Genomic DNA, 22,465 nt, shown 5'->3' with positions numbered 1-22,465 from the left:
GCAAGTGTTCACTTTATCGATGGAACTTGAAACTTTTGGTCCGGCGTTCCTGCTACTGGTAGTGATGAAGGTGTTCTTCATCCAACAGGCGAAGTTGGAATTAGTGTTGGGTCTTCTCTTAAATCAATAATATCTTCCTCTATAATAACATCTGGGGAAGCCGAAGAAAAATAGCAAGTTTCCTCATCAATAAACAAGCCCGGAGATTCTCTATTCGATTTAAATTTTTAGTTGGGAGATTCAACATAGTCAAATGAAGAATCCCAGTCTATTTCGTTGCAAAGTTGAATTTCTCGCTGTACTTTACTGGCAGACGAGTTCATGATGATACTATGCCAGTCTTCTCATCATACCCCATATATAAGGAAAACTTATGTCGAGGTCATATCACGTGGTACTATAAAATACTCCCCTTACATCATTTAAGATATTTTCACATGTACTTTCCCAATTCTCTATACAATTTTTCATAGGTATAAGGGACGGAAAAAACATGTAGTTACATTTCATTTATGTTCTCATGTATCATTAGTTGATCAAACATTCTTTTGAAACAACATCATCAATTTTATTTACATTGTGCCATGATCATTCACATATTACAACTGTATTCCCTCAATAATGTTATTCATATCCTGTACTAATCAATCAGATGTTATCTACGTACAAAGAAAAGGGTCAACACAGTCCATACTGCAAAACGTCTTTTGTATTTTCATTCGGTATCATATCAATGTGACAATCTTCTATTGTATTCGCATTCAGTACCGCTTCATGTTTCAACCGGATCAACAGTTCTTTTGTATTTCCGTTCAGTGTCGCGTCATGTTCCACCATTCGTGGTGCCAAACTTCTTTTGCATTCTTCGACGACAATGTTTTATTTTCATTTCCGACGCTATTAAACTTGTTTTTATTACTATGTCGATATTCTGTGATGTTTATCTACCGCGACCTTAATCTTCTTTGTATTCACCGTCGACAATGTCTTGTGTTCACCTAACGCGGAGCCAAACTTCTTTTCTATTACCAATTAGCATACAGGTATAATTCAACATGTTTACCAGCCACGACCTCAATCCTCTTTGTATTCTCCGCCGACAATGTCTTCTGTTCACCTAGCGTGGCGCCAAACTTCTTTTCTATTACCAATTAGCATACGTGCATGATTCAACATGTTTACCTACCACAACCTCAATCTTCTTTGTATTCTTCGCCGAGAATGTCTTGTGTTCACCTACCCTGGCGCCAAACTTATTTTTATTACTCTGTCGGCACTCTGTGATGTGTACTCGACATGGCGTCGGTTTTCCTTTGTATTTGTCTTCATGTTTTAACGTGCACCTGTTACCCGACAACGCCATCTTTCACTCTCGTACATCCAGTTTCCAAAAAGCGCGCGAAAAGTTCAGTTCATGTCTTGAGTTCACCAGCGAAAGACGTACAAGAACCACGCTCTGTATATGTACTCCGTATACGAGGTTTTACCAAGTTCACACTCAAAGAGTGTTCTGAATTTGCTAAGCAAATGATCGAATTAAAAGAAAAAAGTCCCGCATGAATAAAGTGTATTCCCTCCAATTTATAACAACGAGTATTATTATAAATAATACGAAAGAACAAATAATTATTATAATCACAATCAAATTTAACGAGTTTGCACCGCAAACGATCCATCAAAATATAAGTTGCCATGCAAATGATCAAATTAAATAATACAAAAGAACAATAATAATTAATATGATTACAATCAAATTTAACGAGTTTGCACAGCAAACGATCCATCAAAATATAAGTTGCTATGCAAATGATCGAATTAAGTAATACGAAAGAACAAATAATTAATATGATCACAATCAAATTTAACATCGAGTATGCTTTAGCATACGATTTGGGAAAATAATACGAGTACAGCATTTTAGCAATGAGTTTACACAGCAAACGATCCAATAAATAAGCAGAGTATGCTCACATTCTTCATAGGATCGCAAATACAATTTGCTCCGACTAATTTATTAGGAGAATACAAATAACAATGAGCTTCCTATAAAAATGAAAGAATAAAAAATAATTAATTTGATCACAGCATAGCTGTTAGAAACAACCCCTATCAAAATCACTTAATACGGGTCATTCAACCTTTTTTCTAGAAACTACTCCATCCATCCTAACACTCAATCTTTTCCAGGAACCCGTCTAACCACCTAACAGACAGGGTAATAAAACCACCTTCCCCAGAAACCTCCCCAAGGCCGGTACGGCCCTACAGAAAAGAAAAGTAAACAAGTTATATAGCAATTAACCAAACAAAAGTTCTTTTGTTGTTGACAAAAAGCGACTTTCCTACTGACAATATCGTGTCCGTGGGTTTCCTTTAGGTTCTCCCGTTTCTTCCAACTTTTTCATTCCACGAATTCTGTCACAATCATTTAGTTTTATTATTCATCCGTCTCCTTCACCTTACAGGTCATAATCTTAATGTAGTTTTACAGATTTAATTTTATTTCTACACAATGTCACTTACTTGATTGAAGTAACTTTCAATTTCCTAGACAATTCTCAATGAGGTGATGGAATCCGGCTATTTTATCGTGGTGGCTACTGTTTTTGCCCTGAAACCGGTAGCTTTCAGGTTCGACCCTTGTTGTATCCGTCGTTGAATATATTTGACATATACAGGTAGTTTTCTTTACATCGTTTACAATTGGGTTAATTTTATGAGTGAAACTCTGCATGAAAACAAACAAAAAATCTATGTGCACAAGCACCGGAATCTGTTGCGTTCTTTCAACATCTTGAAATCTTGAAAAAACTAATAATGATAGAAAAGGCGGGTTTAAAAGTCACACAGAAAGTCATACATGTAATTTTCAAAAAATCCAATTGTGCATATGATTTCACAAAGGAAGTACAGTAGAATGTCGTTTGTCTACGTGTGAATTATCAGCAACGTCAGTTATTCGCACACTAAAAAAGAACAAATAAGCATGAATGTGTACTACATTTGATTCAGTTTTGTTAAGTAATTTATAAATTGGAACTAGATTTCTTTTAATGGACCGGCAACCCTGTAGAGTGAAAGTAAAGTAACGAACGCACAAGTATTAAATTGATGGATGCCATACACTTGCGCTTGGTGACTTATGGAATGAGAGAACCAATAGTTACGATATCAAACGTTACAAATAACTGACATACTTTATAATATTACTCATCATGTCTCTTTCCGTTTTCGCCAAACTTTTCAATCAGCTGACTGTAAAACTCATTATCATTTTTCATCTTGTTACAATTTCACTACCTTTTTTTCCAATGGAAATCAAGGATAATTCATACAGTATCTCTTTATTTTGAGTATTTCTGCAGAATGTATGAATTCGTCGAAGTACTTTGTACAGAGAAAGAGTTTTTGGCAGTAGAAAAAATAACCTGAATGGTGGCAACCACACTACAAAGCTTATAGAATTCTTTGGAAGCAGATGATAACAATCCAGTCCCTTTTAAATAGATTTGAAGTTTAGGAACATCATTGGTAGTGATCTGAAAATTTTTCACTACATTTTTCTCGAAAATTTTCCTTTCTAAACAAATATCAGTGATCAAGTAACAATTCCTCATTAACCATAAAATTGATTGAATTCTTGTATAGAAATATGAAAAAGTGAAACATCGTTTAAAGAATCTGAAAAGTTTCATGGTTTAGAAAATTCCCAGTATTTTGTAGGATCAAGTGAAACAATGAATAGAAAAATTGAAAAACTTTTTATGAGTCGGAAAATTTTCATAATTTTGAACGAAGGAGTAAAACAACTTTTTTATAAATTGGAAAGTTTTATTGCTCTGTAGAAACAAGTGAAAGGAATTTTCATGAATCGGAAAATTTTCATTGCAATGTAGAAACAAGTTGAAAACGTTTTCATAAGTCGCCGAACAATTTTGAATATTGTGTTATAGTGGTATTAAGTTGAAAATTTTCCACTATGTTTAACTGGACGTTGAGCTGTAAAATTGATTTCCTGTAGAGGAAAGTTAGACAGTAATAAATTATAATTTTGCAGCTAGCTTTCGTGAACCAGTAAATTTTTTACTATTTCAAGTTCGCAAGTAAAAGTTTACACATAGTGTTTCCCTCTCTCTCTCGCTCTCTCTCTCTCTCTCTGCCTGTCTCTGTCTCTCTGTGTATGTATATGTGTAAAATGCAGGGAACATAAATCGAGTTCGTAGAGTACAAGTATCCCATCCCATTATTTATAATATAACAAGAAAGTGAAAAAACCTGCATTTATCAATTATTTCAAAAACAGAAAATTCCACTAGTTCTTCATGTATATTTTTGCATATGTAATGAAATAACTACATAAAAGCTCCTTATGAAGATTATTTCTGTAACAGAAAATAAGATGAAATGCTTTGATTTTATTGTTTAAAGCTATAAGAAAACTTCGTCTTTTGCGTATTTAATTGACGAAATATGATTTTATGAAATCAAAGGCGAATTCTGAGGAAAGAATACATTGAAGTTTTTGAATCATTTTGCAGAAATGAACAATCGTTAGCAGAAATTTATTACAAATAGGTTTTACGGCTAAAAAACGATATAGGAATAAGTGGAGTATGTTTTTATGAATCGGAAAATTTTCTTCACTGATCATTGGTAAATAATAATTTGAAGAATGAAACGCAAAGTTCACTCGTAAGCCTGCTAAAATTGAAGTAGTAGCCATAACTTTCTTTCAGTGAAAAAGATTCTACATCGGGGAATGGATCCTGTATATTCTTTTCATCAAGTACCTGAAAAAAGATCAGCTTTCCCGAATTACTGAATCTAACGTAAGTTGAAACTAGCTGCATCATTTTAAATGTAAACAACGATAATATGTTTACCCATCACTGCTTCCATTTGTGAAACCTCTCTTCCTGAAAGGCCTTGACTTTCCTTCACAATTATCCCTTACCGAATCAAAGTTATTTCTTTTGTTTTCCAGAACTTTCTCTGTTTCCATTACTTTTCTAATGAAGCTATTATATCAAGTGGCTTGGTATGGAGTAGGTTGTACGGGGAGTTCGTTAAGCGAAATATTTTACTGAATGTGAGTAGTAAAAAGTTAAAGTTAGGTAGCACAGAATCAAATTCCCAAGCCTAAAGATAAGTGTCTTTATCCCTTCTTATGAGTTATCCAAGATTACATATTACACTTGGTCAGGTCATTTTGTTCCCTATTATCTTTTTAACATGACTTCAATTGTAATTCCACCCATGGGACACACTTTAGAAAATTTCTTCTTAACCTCTGAATCCAAAGCCACAGAACTACTGTCATGGAAAAAAATCACTCTTTGATAACTGACATCGACTGAAAGAGTACTAAATTAGATAAGGGTGCTATATAATTAATAAATAATGCAGTAAGATATTTATCTCTAACTTTCATTTGCATTTATAGTACCATCATAATACTGAGCAACAAGTTTGGTCACACTTCTTGAGTGGTTGAAAAAAGAAAAATTAGAACAAGAGCTGAGTTCATTTTGTACGGACATGCTATGCTATCACCTCTGTTAAAATATAATATACAACGAAGAATTACCTAACTTTATTTATCCGAACTGATCCGATCCCCGGACTTGAGTATTATTATATATGAGTACTATTATACGAGTAATACTACTCCTAAGGGAAGTGAATCTTCAATCTCAATGGATCAAATTCTAACTCCAGAAGCATTACATCTTGCTTGTGCACAAGCTCATCATAAGGAAGATGCCCTGATCATGCTCAAAATCCATGGTATCTCTACAGCGGACATTGAGCGAGATGTTACATTCTTACCAGATAATCACAACACGCGAAGCTCACGGTACAACTTTGAAGTTCCCTACAACCAAATGATCAACCTGTCGTTTTATATTGTTGTTCAGAGGATTTTGGTTTCGGTTTGTATACGTCGCAGATCAAGTTTATACTGTTACCGCCCTTATGAAATTATTTCCGTTTTATTTCAAAAACTCTGCCTTTATTTCTTCTCGCCTTCTCTCCTCACAATGTCGGCGCTGCTATGGATTTCTGCTGATGGAATGCAAACTAGGAAATCATTCCTTTCCTAGTATAGCCTCTAAAATCATAATCAAGGGATGCACCGTACATACTGCTAATGAATCAAGCTGCTGATAAAGTCAGCTGCTGTGAATTTTACTGGGCGCACCCATATTGATTAGAAGCAAATCGTAGCTAGGGCCGATGTTGAGGTAGTTACACGTCGCGCTTAAGATAACTATAAGTTTCAGATCAATGGAGTTGGTATAGCTATTCCTAAACAAGATTAATATGTATAAGGATCTGATTTAACTAATAGTGTACATTTACTGTAATATGAAAATAAATTCTTGTATTTGTTATTTCGTGCAACTTAATAATACAGGGTAACATTGATAGACGCAGGTATCGCATCTGTTCGTGATGATAGTATCGTATTACCATCTACAATTTTATTTTCTTGGTATCTGCTCATCAACTGCGTACAGATTTATAATATCCCTGCAAAATTATTAAATAAGTGAATCTTACAATGTGAATCTACAATAGGCTTCCAAACTATATGAATTCAATAATCAAACTTAAAATAGTATATCTGTAACTACTGGTTGTAATAGAGGAGTAAAATCAAAGATGGATTCTGTTCCTTTACATTGAATTTATATATATATATATATATATATATATATATATATATATATATATATATATATATATATATATATATATATATATAAACTATTACCCGCTATCTGTTACAGTGTTTGCTCTATGGAGATTAACACTAAACACGGAAGTGGCATTTGATGTACCATTCAACATTTATAGTGAATGTTTAATGAAGGAAACACTAATGGTAATTGGAGATTTCGAGATCGGAGGACATATCATTAACAAAATCAGGTATGCAGGTAATACTGTTATTATAGCTATACCAAAAAAAGACTGCAAGAAAAGATTGACAAAATAGTTGACTCTAGGAAACGATTTGGAATGGAAGTCAACATCGGAAAAACGGAAGTCATGAGAATATCACGTGGAAATGTGCTCTTACGGGTCAGAGTAAAACAAAGAGAACTTGAAGAGGTCGATCATTTCAAGTATCTGGGAAGTATTTTGATGAGAGACGCTTACTGAACCAAAGACATCAGGTCAAGAATTTCCGTAGCCTAAGAAGTATTCAACAAGAAAAGATCGCTCTTAACTAGCATCCTTAATATTGGACCAAGGAAGGAGTTAGCCAAGTGCTATATATGGAGTATTGGATTGTATGGTTCAGAGGTTTGGACATTACGGAAGTTAGAGAAGAAATATTTAGAGCTTAGAAATGTGGTACATTCTAGTTTGGTACATTCACAGAACTAGAACTGGTACATTCACAGTTTACAGATGCACAAAATCTAAAATATACGGAAGAAATAAGGAGCATTGTTTAGCTTCTTCCTTAGATCACTTGGTATTGACTCTGACTTACTTGGTAGTGGTTAGCTTCGTTATTTGTGAATGTGATGTAGTCATGAACATAAATGAAGTGTGAACGTACGGCATAGCAACTTTACAGTGCATAAAATAGGAACCAACTTGTGCTGGGTGGCCACTAAAAAGCACAAATGCTATCTAACCGAGGCAGGACAGAAGCACAGCACTGGTGCCCGAGCATTAGCAACGGGGTGCGTCCGTAGGGAGCAGACGCGTCAGCGACGATGGGTATTCATATAAACGAGGTAGTTACGAACAGCTCACTCTAAGTCATAGTACCGGCTTCGGAGCCTTCGATGGATTTGGGGGAGATACTAAATGTCATCCGAAATATGAAGAAAGATTTTGAAAGAACTTTTCATATGGAATTCAAATATGGAAATTCTTACCTATGAGATCGGTATTTCCTGATAAATACGTTAATAAAAGCGTGGAAGTTTACGTTAGGGACATCACTCTAAATAATTATTGAAGAAATATAAGTTCCCTAATTTACTTCCTACTGACCCCTAAAAGATTTGTACTCGACGACATGAAAATATCTTACTTGGTATAGGTAAAATTCAAGGAGGCCACCAGAAGTAATTATTGGAAAATCATAATTCTCTCCACACACGAGAGTTTCTGGTGGACATTATCGTGTTCGTGAGTTTCCTCGAAGTTCTCCCGTTTCCTCACACATTCACATTCCACTTTTTTTACAATCATTTCCTTCCATTAATCACCCGTCACCTTTCACATAAAGGACACAAACATAGGACGTGAAACGAATTATTTTGTGTAGGGCATCCGCGGTGGTACAGTGGTAGAGCGTTCAGCTCTGGTGCATGCTGTCCCTGGTTCGCTCCCAGGTTGCGTCAAATGTACTTTGTGGTAGACAAACACTGTGTGCGTGAATTTCCTCTTGGTTATCCCGTTTCCTCCCACTTTCTTCATTCCACCATGTAATTCGTTTCTCATAATCACTATCTCCTTTAGCCTGCACGACATAAACTTGGGACATAAACCTGAAAAGTTTTATTTCATTTTGTGGAGGTTTCGTTAGGGCTTTGGCCAGTGGGAATCATTTTACGCAGATGGTTTGAGATAAGTGGGAACTTACCATGAAGTGCACATAATTGGTGACTTTTTGTTTATACTTTAAAAAAATGGTTTAAATCTTTAAAAAGTTATTATGGGATATGTATTTTCATCCAACCTACAGGTAATATTTACACATGTACTAACTTTTCATTTACATGCTTAAGAATTTCTTGATTTGTTACCACATTTGTTAGAAAAATGTTCCCATGACTTTTGCGATAACCGTAATATTTTCACTTTAGTAAGTGTACCAACAGTATTTGGTAATTTTTACCAAATGTTTTGGTCAAATTCACTAAATGCAGGTTTAGTATTTTCAAACAAATGATTTAGTTACAAGAACCAAATCTGGATGATTTTAACCAAAATTTTGGCATTCCGAACCAAATCCTATTTATTTGGTCAAATTACCAAATGCATATTTGGTACTGGCAATCAAATAGTAGGTTTCTGCAAAACAAAGCGTAACCAAATGACTGGTGACCAAACGTTTGGTTGACGGTATATTGACCAAACGATTTGGTCACCAGTACCTATTTTTTGGTCAATCTGACCAAATCTTTTTTCAGTGTAATTGAGTAATCTACCGTAGTTTTACCCTGGAAACAAACTTCTTTTTATCATGTCCTAAGAGTGTTCAAATTCTATTCCAAAAATACTAGAGTCTCTCAAGTTAGGAAGATGGAACGCGGCAAACCAGTTCCTCATTAAAAATAAGTGGACACTTGTTTCGAAAGTGCGGCTGAACCTTTTGAAATGAATTTTTGAACATAGTTACCACTTGACAAAAGCAGGGTTTATAAATTTGATTTGATTGAAAAACGCAACCTAAATGGAAATGGCACGTAGGAAGGGTTTCAGCTCCCTTGCGACATTTTCAGTCCCCCCGAAGCTTTCTGTTCTTTCTTGGTGTGTATGTATGGACGGATGAAAGGTGAACTCAAGTATGTCCCAAAATGGTCTCAGCTCCCCTTGTCTTAGTGATCTGGCTTCTTCTTTTTGGTTTCACTTGAGTTTAGAATGTTTTTCTGCAGCGAGGCTAAATGAAATATGGACCTATAACTTAGTGTGGAATCCAAACAGGAATGGAACTTAGGTCTTTAGCGTCAGAAGCGCATACGTTAACCAGATAACCACTTGGATGCTCTAGTGTTCTAACTAGTGCCTGAAGTGGTAAAATACTTATCGTATACAGTTAAAAATATAACTTTCAAATATTTTGCACAATATTTAATATTCCCATGCGAAGAACGAGCTCGTATAGCCTATAAATAAAGAACCAAAAAGGGTGTCAAGCTGAAGTAACTTAGAAAGAGCTGAAAATTTCAGGATTTGTTTTTCATATGATCTTAAATGAAATATCAAAAGTCTCTAAAATCCCGTGTGCGCTTCATCTTTAAAATGGCGGCCGTCCGGAATGTATATGTCTCCTGATTTTAGCTTGTATCTCTGAGACTATTTAAGATATTCCACTTCTGTAAAAGCACTTTTGTTCAAGAAGCTCTGATCTATAGCTTTTATTAATACGTCTTTCTTGTATAATTTGACAAAAAGCCACGATTTTCCTTTAAAGTAAAAAATGATGTGAACTAAAACACCAGAAGTGCAAAAAGTGCAGCCAAGTTCGTCAGCCTCAAAAAGTGTTGAGATGAGGATGGATAAGCCAATTTTCTTGGCCACTGCATCTGAAACGAACACTGCAACTTGACGCGAGGTGTCTAACATATTCGAATACACCAAGATGTCTGTTCCTTGTTTCACCGCCGGGACATTTCAGCCCTAAGGCTGGTGATGGCTCCCAAATCAACCATCACAAGTACTATCCCCAAGGCTCGTCAACAATTTTTTTGACACCTTGTGGTGCATTATAAGTTTTCCTGGTCTGGGTTTCGTACAACCAATCTTACTGCAGTATATACGCGTCTACTCGCGAAATTGATATTCCTAAGGATGGTGATGTCTCCAAAGCCACCACGAACACAATCACTACCCCTTAAGGCTCCTTAACATCATTTTCCTTGACACCTCGCGCCACGTTCCAGTGTTCGTTTCAGATGCAGTGGCCAAGAAACTTGGCTCATCCATCCCCATCTCAACACTTTTTTAGGCTAATGAACTTGGCTGCACTTTTTGCACCTCTGCGTTTTTTGTACAAATTTCACTTCATTTTGTAGTTTACCAGATCAATTTCATATATTGGGATTCTCGATTGTGGCATATTGTTGGATTGAAATTTTGAATAGTACATTTTTAAAACAATCATAATGTGCCACATGCAACATTAGTTCCCAAGGACTTTCACACCGGGAATCGAACCAAAGACCCGTACAACCAAGGAGCACTTGATAGCCACTAGACTAGCGATGAGGGCTTCTTCCATTAAATATCGTTCAGACAGCTATGTCCATACGAGATTCTATTTATCAATTTAATTTCAATATCTATTTAATACCAATGAACGCAACAAAGAAAAAATATTCATCGAAGAATAGAAGAAATATTATAGTTTTTCTCTCTGGGTTTCGAACCATCAACCGTACTGCAATATATACGCGCCTTAGCCCACTTTTTTTTTTAACCGAACGTACCTCAGTAACTTGATTATATTATTTACTTGATTTCCTTATTTGCTATCCTTTTACCTCATTTTACTGTTTTCCATTAACTTTCTTAAGGACACAGCCACAGCGCAGGTGCCATATTTTCAAGCACGTAAAACAAAAGACTGTATCATCCCGTAAGTACGAAAAATTAAGTTGACATTCTAGTAGAGTATGGAAGATTGAGGCGTCCACTGTAATTAATGTATGAAGATAAACATGCATATTTACATTGCAAAACTTACGGAAGGTAAAAGCTGAAGGATAGAAAAGGGGCCAAACGATCCCATGGGAATATATGGGTTAATACAAATGAATGCGACAAAAGAAAAATATTCACCGAAGAAAGAATGTTTTCCTTCTCTGGGTTTCGAACCATCAAATTTACGGCAGTATATATACGCACCTTAGTCCACAGTTTTTAAAAAATACTTTACTAACAGATCAATTACATATACATTGAGCAGTTACAAAAGCGATACAAAAGTGATTTGGTAGAGAAAAATTCAATTTAAAAGATTAAAATAATAAAAAAGTAAACAAAATAAAGAATGAACCATTGACAATTAAGAAAAGTAGACACAAGGGTTATGAAGCGAAGACAACCAAATTATTTCAAAGAATTTGTGTGTATGTTGCACTACCATGGAATCAGCTGTAACTGTTACTACGTTATAGCCTATGAATCAGAAACGCATGAAGTTTTGCAAGATAGGAATACAACATGTCATTCCATGAAAATAAAAAATATATTAGGTCATACCGAGATATGAACGCGGATTGCTCGTCCAGAGAGCTATATTTGTTTTAATGAACAAGCCATTTACATCTATATACATTTACTTCATTGACAGATTGCATCACAGTAGGAGGTTTAAGTGGAGTATAGATGTTTCGTACAGTTTTTTTTTAAATCTCCAATCATGCTTTCTCGTTCCCTGTCATTGTGTCCGTATTATAATACGTATGTATTCTCCATACGTACACCCTTTATGTTAATAGAATGCTGTTAAAAACTCGCATATAATGCAGGTGCAGGTTGTAAGGTCATTCCCATAAGTGGTGTTATTTACGTAGAACTTATGATTCATAGTGGTTTAAGCAGAAATTGAATGTTGTCCGTATATAACTACTTTCTTTAGCCAGTCAGAAGAGAACTTCTCTGCTTGTACTTCGGATTATTTCTACTTTTGGTTTGTCAGAAGTAGGAAGAAGTTAGTCAGAAGAGAAAAAGCAGAGCAATGATATTGTTTGGAAAAGCAAATGTTAGGATTGAATCCAGTAATGCTTGTAAATGTAAATTAACATAATTAAGCTATAATCAGAACTAAGGGGACGGTCATTAACAGATACAATATGATCTGGGCTAATTCTATTTAATAATTCCTGCCTTTTTGTCGTTTCTTTCGCATTTCAAATCCTGGTTACCACAATAGTCATTGATACGAATTAAACTTAATACGTAACACATCACCTTACAGATTGCTTTATACTTACTTTCAAAAGTGGAATATATTGTCATTATATCAAGAGACTTTGGAACAACATAGGAATCTTCTGGCTTCCAACCGTCTACTTCACTATAGTGTAATGTCACGCCAAGATCTTCTTCTTCTCCTTTGCAAGCCTTTAAAGATAGAAACAAATTTAAAAGTAAGAAACATTTATTCCCTCTGAACTTCATGTTTCACACTTGGGTCAGACATGTAGTAGCAAAGTGTGACTGAAAATTTTAATTTTAGCAATGCCACTTTCTTATATTATTATTATATCTATAATAACTACAGTACTTAATCAATAAATATAGTGAATATATAACAACTATATAATATACTTATTGCATCATTATACTTGTTTATTCTTATTTAACCAGTGTATTTTTAAAGTTACGTTTTGAATTTCGATGATACACACTTCTTCAAAATAAATTATACATTTTTATTTCTAGGTAGAAAGTATGCTTATTCCCTTCGCCAGCTTGAAACATTTCTTACATATCTATTTACCAAAATATTTTATAAAAATCTATGAGTATTAATGTAGATATTTTCATGCACTTTAATACTTCTAATTTAAATTTAAAAATTACACATGTAAGGATTAGAGCATATTAGGATAAAGAAACCTGTACAAAAATCTTGACCATAAGGAGCTGAAATAGTGCCTTCAAACTCTCCTTAAGTTTCAGTTCTCTAGTGCTGATATTTTAGTTTGGAGTCCAAACCCAGAAAAAGTAATAACATTTTGTTAGTCGAAGACTAAGTAACTTCTTTTCCATATACCAATATTCTAAAATGCATTCATGTCGGAAGTTGAAGCCAGTAGGGCTGCGGTGTTTATGAGTCAATTATGTTCTTCTTCTTCTTCTCTCGTTTCTGATTCAATTTTACAATATTGAAGCTTAAAATAATATTAAAAGATATTGCTTGAAGCACTGTGAATACGGAATGTTACACTGAGAAAAAAGTCACCACTGTTCAGTTCTAGATTAGCCTGCCAAACGTATGGCTACGGCAACTGCACATATTTAGTTAAATGTATGTTGAGAAATGTGGAGCAAGCAGTGTACGAGACGTTACATTGCCTGTGTTCCTGGACGCATATAGTCCAACAGTATAGCAGGAAGGTGCTTACCAAACAATTTGGCTCAGACACTGGATAAGTTTAGCTAAATATATTTAGCGAAATATGTTCAGTTGCCATCGCCAAACGTTTGGCAGGTTCATCTGGAACTGAACAGCAGTTCCGTTGTTCTTTGTGTAACCTTATAGCTTAGGTTATAAGTGGTAAAGGGTGGGGATTTGACGTAACAAGTTCATCCCAGGATTTTGAATCACAAACCTTTAGAGCGATGGTACTGAAATTAGAACATAGGTTGCTTTATGAAATGATATCCAACATATCGATAGGAAAGCAATTTGTGATGTAGAATTGAGGTAAGAAAAGGGGGAAAGAAAGGATTAATATACTGATTGGAAATATCTATTACAGTATCTTTGATTTGGTTTTGATGATCCTTTATCAGTGTTCTCTCTATATGGTGATGACAAATAGATGATGAATGAGCGACAAAGGCTTTGGCAAGCTAGAATTCTCACGACGCATAAAACTAGGTAGAATGCAAGTTTCTTCTAATGTCGAATACATGACGGTCTCTGAAAGGTTTGTTTCTGCGCCGATGATTGTGCTACCTTTCAACTTAGGCAAAATACGCATGACGAGCAAGAATAATGAATAACAGTGACCTCTTCACATGTTAAAGAGTAGGTACGGACACTTTCCTTACGATAATATGTATCTGGTTCTGATCACCATCACAGATCAACTAATTCTTCGTTGATTGATTTGATGATGTGAAACCGTGAAGATACCGTACATGAAACGTCACCACGCGTGACATTAGGACTGTGGAAAAAAAGGTTAAACAATCTTTTTTCCCATTGCAACATACAGAACTTTGAAAGAATAAGTTAACTTTACAGAGAAATGCATGTATATCTGGACGTAAGAAAATCATATGGTGTTTCAAAGGACAAAGTTCAAATGCAAACTTATTCCGAACAAAAATTATAGGTATTTCAATGTTTGTATACTGAGATGAGCAATGTTCATAATTTCCAAAATGAGTCTCACAATGCGTATTCCATATTCAAATCACATCCACTTAAAATTATTGTTATTATTGTGATTGTTATCGGTGAGCTTATATTTCACGCCCTATTCACACTCCACCCCATGTATCAAAGAGTAAACCCCATACTTAGGAATGTCATAGGAATAATAACGTGTGTTGAATTTATCATTATTGAACGGCAGAAGTTACGAAATTTTGTACTCCTCAAGTAACAGGAGAATAACGCATGAAATTGTTGTTGAAGCCCAAGAAAAGCAGATACGGTTGATATACGATCATTTATAATCATAATAATATTTTTTTTATTATGATTATAGATTTTATACGTAAATTAGAGTGTACGTAGATACATAATGTCAAACTGAAGTAATAAAATTTGAGTCATAGGCATTAATATGCATTATGCCATCTTAGTCTCTTGAAGATAATTCTTTCATCATACCAAACATAATTTAGAAACTGTGCGCACTTCACTTCTTTAACACACTAGAATTAAAGAACACTTTGATTCTACTGCAAACAGGTTAACTACGGCACTGGAGGCCAAATGCTATCTAAAAGAGCACATTAAAGAAACAATTGTGCTTCCCCGTAATTTCGTAGTTTGCTTTTATTTCTTGCCATATTAATTTTAGTAGTAAAAAAAATGCACTTGAATTCCACCCACATTTTCTCCGCGATAATTATTTACGTTCATAAGATAAGGAAAATTTAGTGTAAAAGACAGTTAAGTTCGAAACCCTCAGTTTGGGATGTGTTTCGATACTGTTGTTTTGATGTCCTTAGTTTAGTGGTATTGGAAACAGTACTGTATAGTCAGTATACTAAGAATTCCACTTTTTATTTATAAATGTTGAAAATTACGTAGAGTTATGTAAAACAGGTTGGTGTTGGAATGACTAAATGTTTTTACAGGTAGGAGACTGGATATGTATACCCGTTGAATATGGTTATTTACTTTGTTGGAATTGGATACATACAATTAAAAATGTTACTAAATGTATATTTATACTAATTACATTAATTGTGTTTAAAATTAGTTAGTTAGATATAAATTTAGCGTCCCGTTCACCAGAGAAGCTACATGAGACGCGGACGTACAGTTTAATGTAGGATACGAATCACACGAGTTTCCCGCCAGGAACTGAACCCAGGTCTCTCACGCCAAAGGAGCGTCCCTGTTTACATAGTCACGAGGGAGCTCCTATTAAAAGTAAGTACTTATTGAAATAATTTTAAGAGGGCAAGGTGGATTAAAAGCCTCTGGTGTTCCTGGTTCAATTTTAGGTCACAATACAGTGGCTTTCCTGCAGGACAATGTTGTGTCCTTTAGTTTTTTCATAATATTTGGTACCCATCTTCATAATCATGAGACTAAACTAAAGTTAACATTCTCATCAAATATAGTGTAACTTAGCAGCAAAAGTTTCTAGTTTGTACTTATGAAGTTATTACAGAACTTATGAAGTGATATGCTTAACACGGCTTCCGCATTTGCATTTGATAAATTTCACTTTTTCAATTTATTTTAAAACATGAAAATTCTCTTAAACCAAAGCTAACTTATTTGATAGTATTTATATAATGTCCCAAGATGTCCTGTGCTTATTTGGCAAACCGAATCTATTTCTAAAATTTAAGCTAAGTTTGGCAACAGTCAGCATAAGGAAAAGCGTAGCTGTTTAACTTTGTCCGGAACGCACTACTGGGATCTTTGTCTTCCCTTGCAGTTTCGCAATTAGATTATCTATATCTCTACTCGTATGGTGCGTATTATTTGAGGGAATGAAGGAAAGTTTACCCACCAACCACATTTTGAGTTCCTATAGAAACTAACATTAACATCCTTACTGGGAATGTTTGTTTTACCTCCTAAATCATGTCTACTGAAAAGAAAAGAATATTTAAAATTCCACTGATTTTTATTGTTTCGTGTAAATAACTGAAATGTTCCGCCTTCGCAAGGAAAGAACAGGTATATGGGTAATATGTAAATCTTTTACCCTCTTAAAATACGTATATTTATGAAAGGTCAATAATAAAAAATTCGCAGTGACAATCTCTTCCCAAACGTGACCATCACCACAACATGCCGTCACAACACCTTCGTTGAAAGTAAAGAAGAGTTGCCGCTGGCATGCACGGGAAGAACAACGCGTACACAGGTTTCAAAATAAAGAAACAACAAAAATACAAATGAAGGGAAACACCTTTGGCGTTGCCATCCATTCACCTTCGTTCAAAGTAAAGAAATAAATATGCATAAGAACCACTTCTGTAGCCTCCCCGCGCTAAAGTTGAAATGTTATTCATTTATTTATTTACACACATTTCTGGCTATTAACAGGATATATGGTCTTAGGCCCGTCATGTACAAGGGATGACGTTCCTGGGCGAGCACACTATCAAGGTAAGGAGAGGGAAAGAAGCGAACTGAGACCTGTAAGCTTCGTGGAGAAAAGCCAGGGAATCGAACTCGGACAGAAAAGGATCTCCACCGGGAATCGAACTCGGAATCACTCGCACCAAAGCTGGGAGCTTCGTTGAAAGTAAAGGAATGCATGAAATAAATAATGAAGAGCAATACCTTCGTCGTTTCCACTCCTGTCGATCTCCAGGCCAACTAACATACAGAAGGAAAATAAGAATAAGAGCAACATTTTCGGCGTTTCCATCTCCACATCCTCGCAAAAAATTAAAACAAAAAATAAGTGAACGTGTCAATAAACATATGTGAGGAATAAATAAAGAGGATCAACACCAAAGGAGTTGCCAATGTCAGTTTCCGGGCAACACCGAGTGAATATATAAAGAAGACCGATGTCTCTTGCGTTGGTCTTTTTGAAATAAATAAACGAGTGAAGCAAAGCGCGAATAACACTCATTTGGAAGTAGCCCCTTTCGATTTCCGGAACAGCCAAGTGAATTTAATTATGAAGAGCAATGTCTTTGGCGTTACCCTTTTGAGAGTAAAGAAAAGTGTGAGATAAATAACGAACAGCTTCGCCTTTATCGTTGCCGTTCCCACACCTTTATATAAGTGTCAATCCAAACGAAATCGACCAATTTCCAGGTCAAAGGTTGCTGACGAAATTTATATATTTTTAATTTTTTTAAACCTAAGATTGAACCACATTCAGGGAGTTGAAAACGAGTATTTATTTATTTCTAGCCGCGGAGGTTTGTTTTTAGCGGCCATTTTGTATAGGCGTGTGTGCGTATTTTGCACTTTGCAGAGGATTCTGTCAAACGCTGTAACTTTTTAGGTTTTAAAGATAATGAGTTCAAACCAAAACCATATGAAAGACAATGAAATGGACAAAATTCTGTGTTCTGCTCACATTGATACATACTTTAGAACGTCCAAAATAAAGCTGTGAACATTGAGGTTGGAGTCTAGAAATTGCTATTTTGGAATGTACATGTACAATCTGAAACGAAAAAAATAAGACTCACCTTCCATTTTTTGTCTACATAGAGACTAGATAATGGACAACGTTCCAAACAAGTTTCAGATCTGAGAACCGTATGCTTGATTTTTTTTTGAAATTTTTAAACATTGCGGAAGTTTAGAAAATCGTGTATTTTCACCATCAAATATCTCAGGAAGGACGCTAGTGAAAAATCCCAAGTTTGCACAAAATAGATGGTAGTTGTGGAGCAACAAGTCGGCAAAATTGCGTGACTGAGACTTGAGACTGAGAAACTACTCATATAAGTTGTTGTAATGATGTGAAATTCGTGATTTTAACAGCTGAATTGATGTACAGGTTTTATATTGATAGTATCTTAGGCATACAATTTATCTATGTTTCATCAGAAGAAGTGCAGTCAAACAGCAAGAAATTCGAAATTTGCTACTTGTAAAAGAATTATCAATACCAGATCATATAATAGGTTTGTACCTCTGACGCAAACACAAACCAGGTGTTATGCATACTCATAATTGGATGAATTTACTGATTGCAGTACTTCAGTACTTCCAGAACATAGTATTTTGTCATTTGCACCTAATGATATTGTAGCCTGTATTTACGACGAGAAATAGTCGATTGGAAGAACTGAAGACATCAGTCAGGAAAATTGAGATCTTTTTGTTCACTTTTTCCATCCCCATGACTGAAGAACTTCTTTCAAACTATCTACGAATGACAAAATATGAGTGCCAATCACTAAGGTTCTCCGAAAACTCAACACCCACAGAGTTCGCAACTTTTAATATCAGTGCCTAACCCTGCACACAAATTAGTCCACTGTTTACCTCAACTGCTGTATTAACAGTAGCGCTATAGGCAGAAGAGAAATAACAGACGCGTTTCGTTTTTTGTACAAGATATGGTTCATTAATTATGCACACTTTACCCATTTAACATTACTGTCGTGTTATTTTGACTTTTGCTACAAAGTTTATATCTACGCCTCATGGCGCTTCATGATATTAAGTCCTAGTAAAGATAAAAATGTATAACTCAGAAACTACTCAAGTCTGAGTAACACAATTTTACCTACTTGTTACTGCATAACTATCATCTAATTTGTGCAAACTTGAGATTTTTCACTTGCGTCCTTCCTGAGATATTTGATGGTGAAAATACATGAGTTTTGAAAATTCGCACTGTTTAAAAATTTCCAAAAAATCAAGTATATGGTTCTCAGATGTGAAACTTTTTTTGAGACGTTGTCTATTATCTAGTTTCTACATTGACAAAAAATTGAAGATGAGTCTCACTTATTTCGTTTCAAAATGTACTTCGAAAATTGCCATTCCTAGGTTTCCAACTTCAATGTTCACAGCTTTATTTCCGACGTTCTAAAGTACGTCTTAATGTGGGCAAAACACAAAATTTTGTCCATTTAATTATATTTTATGTGGTTTTGGTTTGAACTCATTATCTTTAAAATCTAAAAAGTTAAAGCGTCTGACAGAATCCTCTGCAAAGTGCAAAATACGCACACACACATATATAAAATGGCCACTAGAAAATAAACCTGCGCGGCTAAAAAGTAAATGAATATCCGTTTTCAACTCTCTGAATATGGTACAAACTTAGGTAAAAAGGTTGATAAAAAACTAAATTTTGTCAGCAGCCACCATTGGTCGATTTCATTTGGATTGCCCCATAATTAAAGATATTAATTAAATACATAACAAAGAGAAACGCTCTTTGAAACTATCCGGAACAGCCAATTTAATTTAATTGTGAAGATTAATGCCTTTGTCGTTACCCTTTGAGAGTAAAGAAAGGTGTAAGATAAATAATGAAGAACTACGCCTTGACGTTGCTTTCCCCACACCTTTATATAATTAAGGATATTAATTAAATACATAACAAAAAGGAACGCTCCTTGAAACTAAAGAAATGAGTGTCTATACCTGTCAATTCACGGGCAACTTTTACTAAACTTAATGACTAACAGTAACACTTTTAACACTTCTCTTTTGAAACTAAAGAAATGAGAAATAACGAAGATTAACGACTTCGGCGTTGCACTTGTTGATTCCCAGGCCTCCTGATATTAACCTTCTTGTCTAAACTTGGGCTTAAATGTCGTCAGGAGTGTCTGGCTTAAATGTCGCGACTATGAATAAGACACTAATCTCGGTCGTTTTTCGTTATTTTTACATGTGCTTCCTTTTCATCCTCCTTAGGAATGCTAGGTGTGTCTTACATCTCAATATTTTATTTTTCCAAATTATAAGTCACTATATATGAATACCAAATTTGGTTGAAATTACTCTAGGAATTTGAGAGTTATACTGTAACACAAACACATACTTACGATTGTACATGCCTTCTTCCCTCCTTAAAACAGAAATTTTCAAAAACATTGGAGCATGGGTTCCTTTATTTCTAAGAAGGAATTTATATATGTTAAATTTAATCTTCCCAGGTTGACCTGCACGTGAGATTTTCAATTCTTTTTGCATAAATCGTGACTCCGTTCCTGTTGCACGCTTCCACTTAACCGAGTGACTGGCACACGTGCATTCTGTACTTGTGGTTGAGTTCGATTTCCGGTGGGATCTTAGAGATTTTCTGGTGAGCTACTTGAAATCAGAGGTAGGAGATCCAAGTCGAGTAAGAAAGAGATAATGATAGTGTTTCACGAAGGATCAGGTCGCAAGTCAAAGGTAAAGCAGAGAGCGTCTATTGTCTGAGAAGAGTCTGGATTTGGGCCATCCATCTTCCATATATATATATATATATATATATATATATATATATATATATATATATGTGTGTGTGTGTGTGTGTGTGTGTGTCCAGCTTGACCTATCATCGCTTATATTCTCCCCAATACGAATAACTTAATTTGTACAGTGCCCTTCTGTGTTGACATATTTGGGCTTTTGTATTTTGTACAGTCAGAAACAATATGTATAGGCTGGAGCTATCATTTCTTATACTTCCAATCTATATTTAACACTAATTCTGACTGTTCAATATTGTACTATATTTTTTAGTTTCAGATCCCACGGCTCAGTCCTTTAAACCAACTGGACGGTGAGAAATGATGAAAAACAGGGATTAAATTCAGGGAGAGCACGAGAGAATTTAGTTCCTGCATCCACAAAATCGCTCAATTGCAACTAAACGGCGTAGGTCTAAAAATTCATATATAAAATACTATTTAGTAAGCAATAATAATAATAGTGTCATACACTTTTGACATATGAGTAATTTAATTGGATTTTCTTCTTTCTATCGCCCTTAGCGTGTTTATACATACAGTTTCCACTTAATATTCAAGTTAATATAATAAGGTTTCTAGAATAAGGTTTCATGGTACTCTTTTGTTTCAAGGTAACATTTGGTTGAGATCAACTCCCAAACAATGATATTCGAATATCATCTCTGATAGGGATCTTATAATGAAATAAATGGTGGAAGAACAATACCCCTGACAACATCCATGACTTGAGCGGTATTTGAACTACCGTCAAACTTTTCTGATTCTTAGCCTAAGCCTTAAAATGTCAAAATATGTAAGTCAGTTTATAGAATAGCTTATATAGAAACATCATAAACCAGGATTATATGTACACTTCACAAAATATCTTATTGTTATACATATCAGATATATAAGGTAACTAGGAAATTTTCTTTAAACGCTTATAATAAAGTAAATAAAACATAATTGCAACCTTCTCCACTAATTCTTACATCAATACAGAAGATCAGTGGTTTCCCAGCCAGTGATTCATCAGGAATCTCGGATTTAGTAGTCCTACATTCCCACAAATCTTGAACGTAGCGGCATCGATCGCAGGTAGCAGAACTTACACATTTCCACAAGTCTTTAACATTGTAGCAACAATCGTAAGCACGAAGAACACCCTTCTCATTACCATGAGTTATTATACACACTAATAAGCAAGCATGATCGTCCAACCTAACTGTAAATAAAAATTGGAAGTAATATAAATTGTGAATAGAGAAAAACAAATAAATGAGCAACAAAGATTAAAAACAAATAAATGCAATAATAAATACTTAATATACAATGTTACCTCATTCACATGACACTGAAAAATTATTTTTCTATCTTCCTTAATTGTAAGATAAATACAGTATAAATATTTTCTAACATGTTTTGGGTTTAAAATAATCAACTCAAGACCATTTTCCTCCAG

At 34.9% G+C, this 22,465-nt stretch overlaps 1 protein-coding gene across 1 annotated transcript in view; it reads right to left on the bottom strand.

Annotated features, from left to right (window-relative positions):
• LOC145694961 (uncharacterized) overlaps window positions 1-22,465 on the bottom strand; it is a 138,319-nt gene that overhangs the window by 19,053 nt on the left and 96,801 nt on the right. The window contains exons 8-9 of the mRNA XM_081771776.1: window positions 21,996-22,228; window positions 12,693-12,822 (exon numbers count right to left, since the gene is read on the bottom strand). Coding sequence (XP_081627902.1) covers window positions 12,693-12,822; window positions 21,996-22,228 — 363 coding nt within the window. The remainder of the gene's footprint in view (window positions 1-12,692; window positions 12,823-21,995; window positions 22,229-22,465) is intronic.

Source organism: Thermobia domestica, chromosome 1 (genome assembly GCF_964235325.1).
Source record: "Thermobia domestica chromosome 1, izTheDome1.hap1.1, whole genome shotgun sequence".
Classification (NCBI taxonomy): Eukaryota; Metazoa; Arthropoda; class Insecta; order Zygentoma; family Lepismatidae; genus Thermobia; species Thermobia domestica.
The sequence above is the reverse complement of the archived record's forward strand: the minus strand, read 5'-3'. Positions and strand labels throughout refer to the sequence as shown.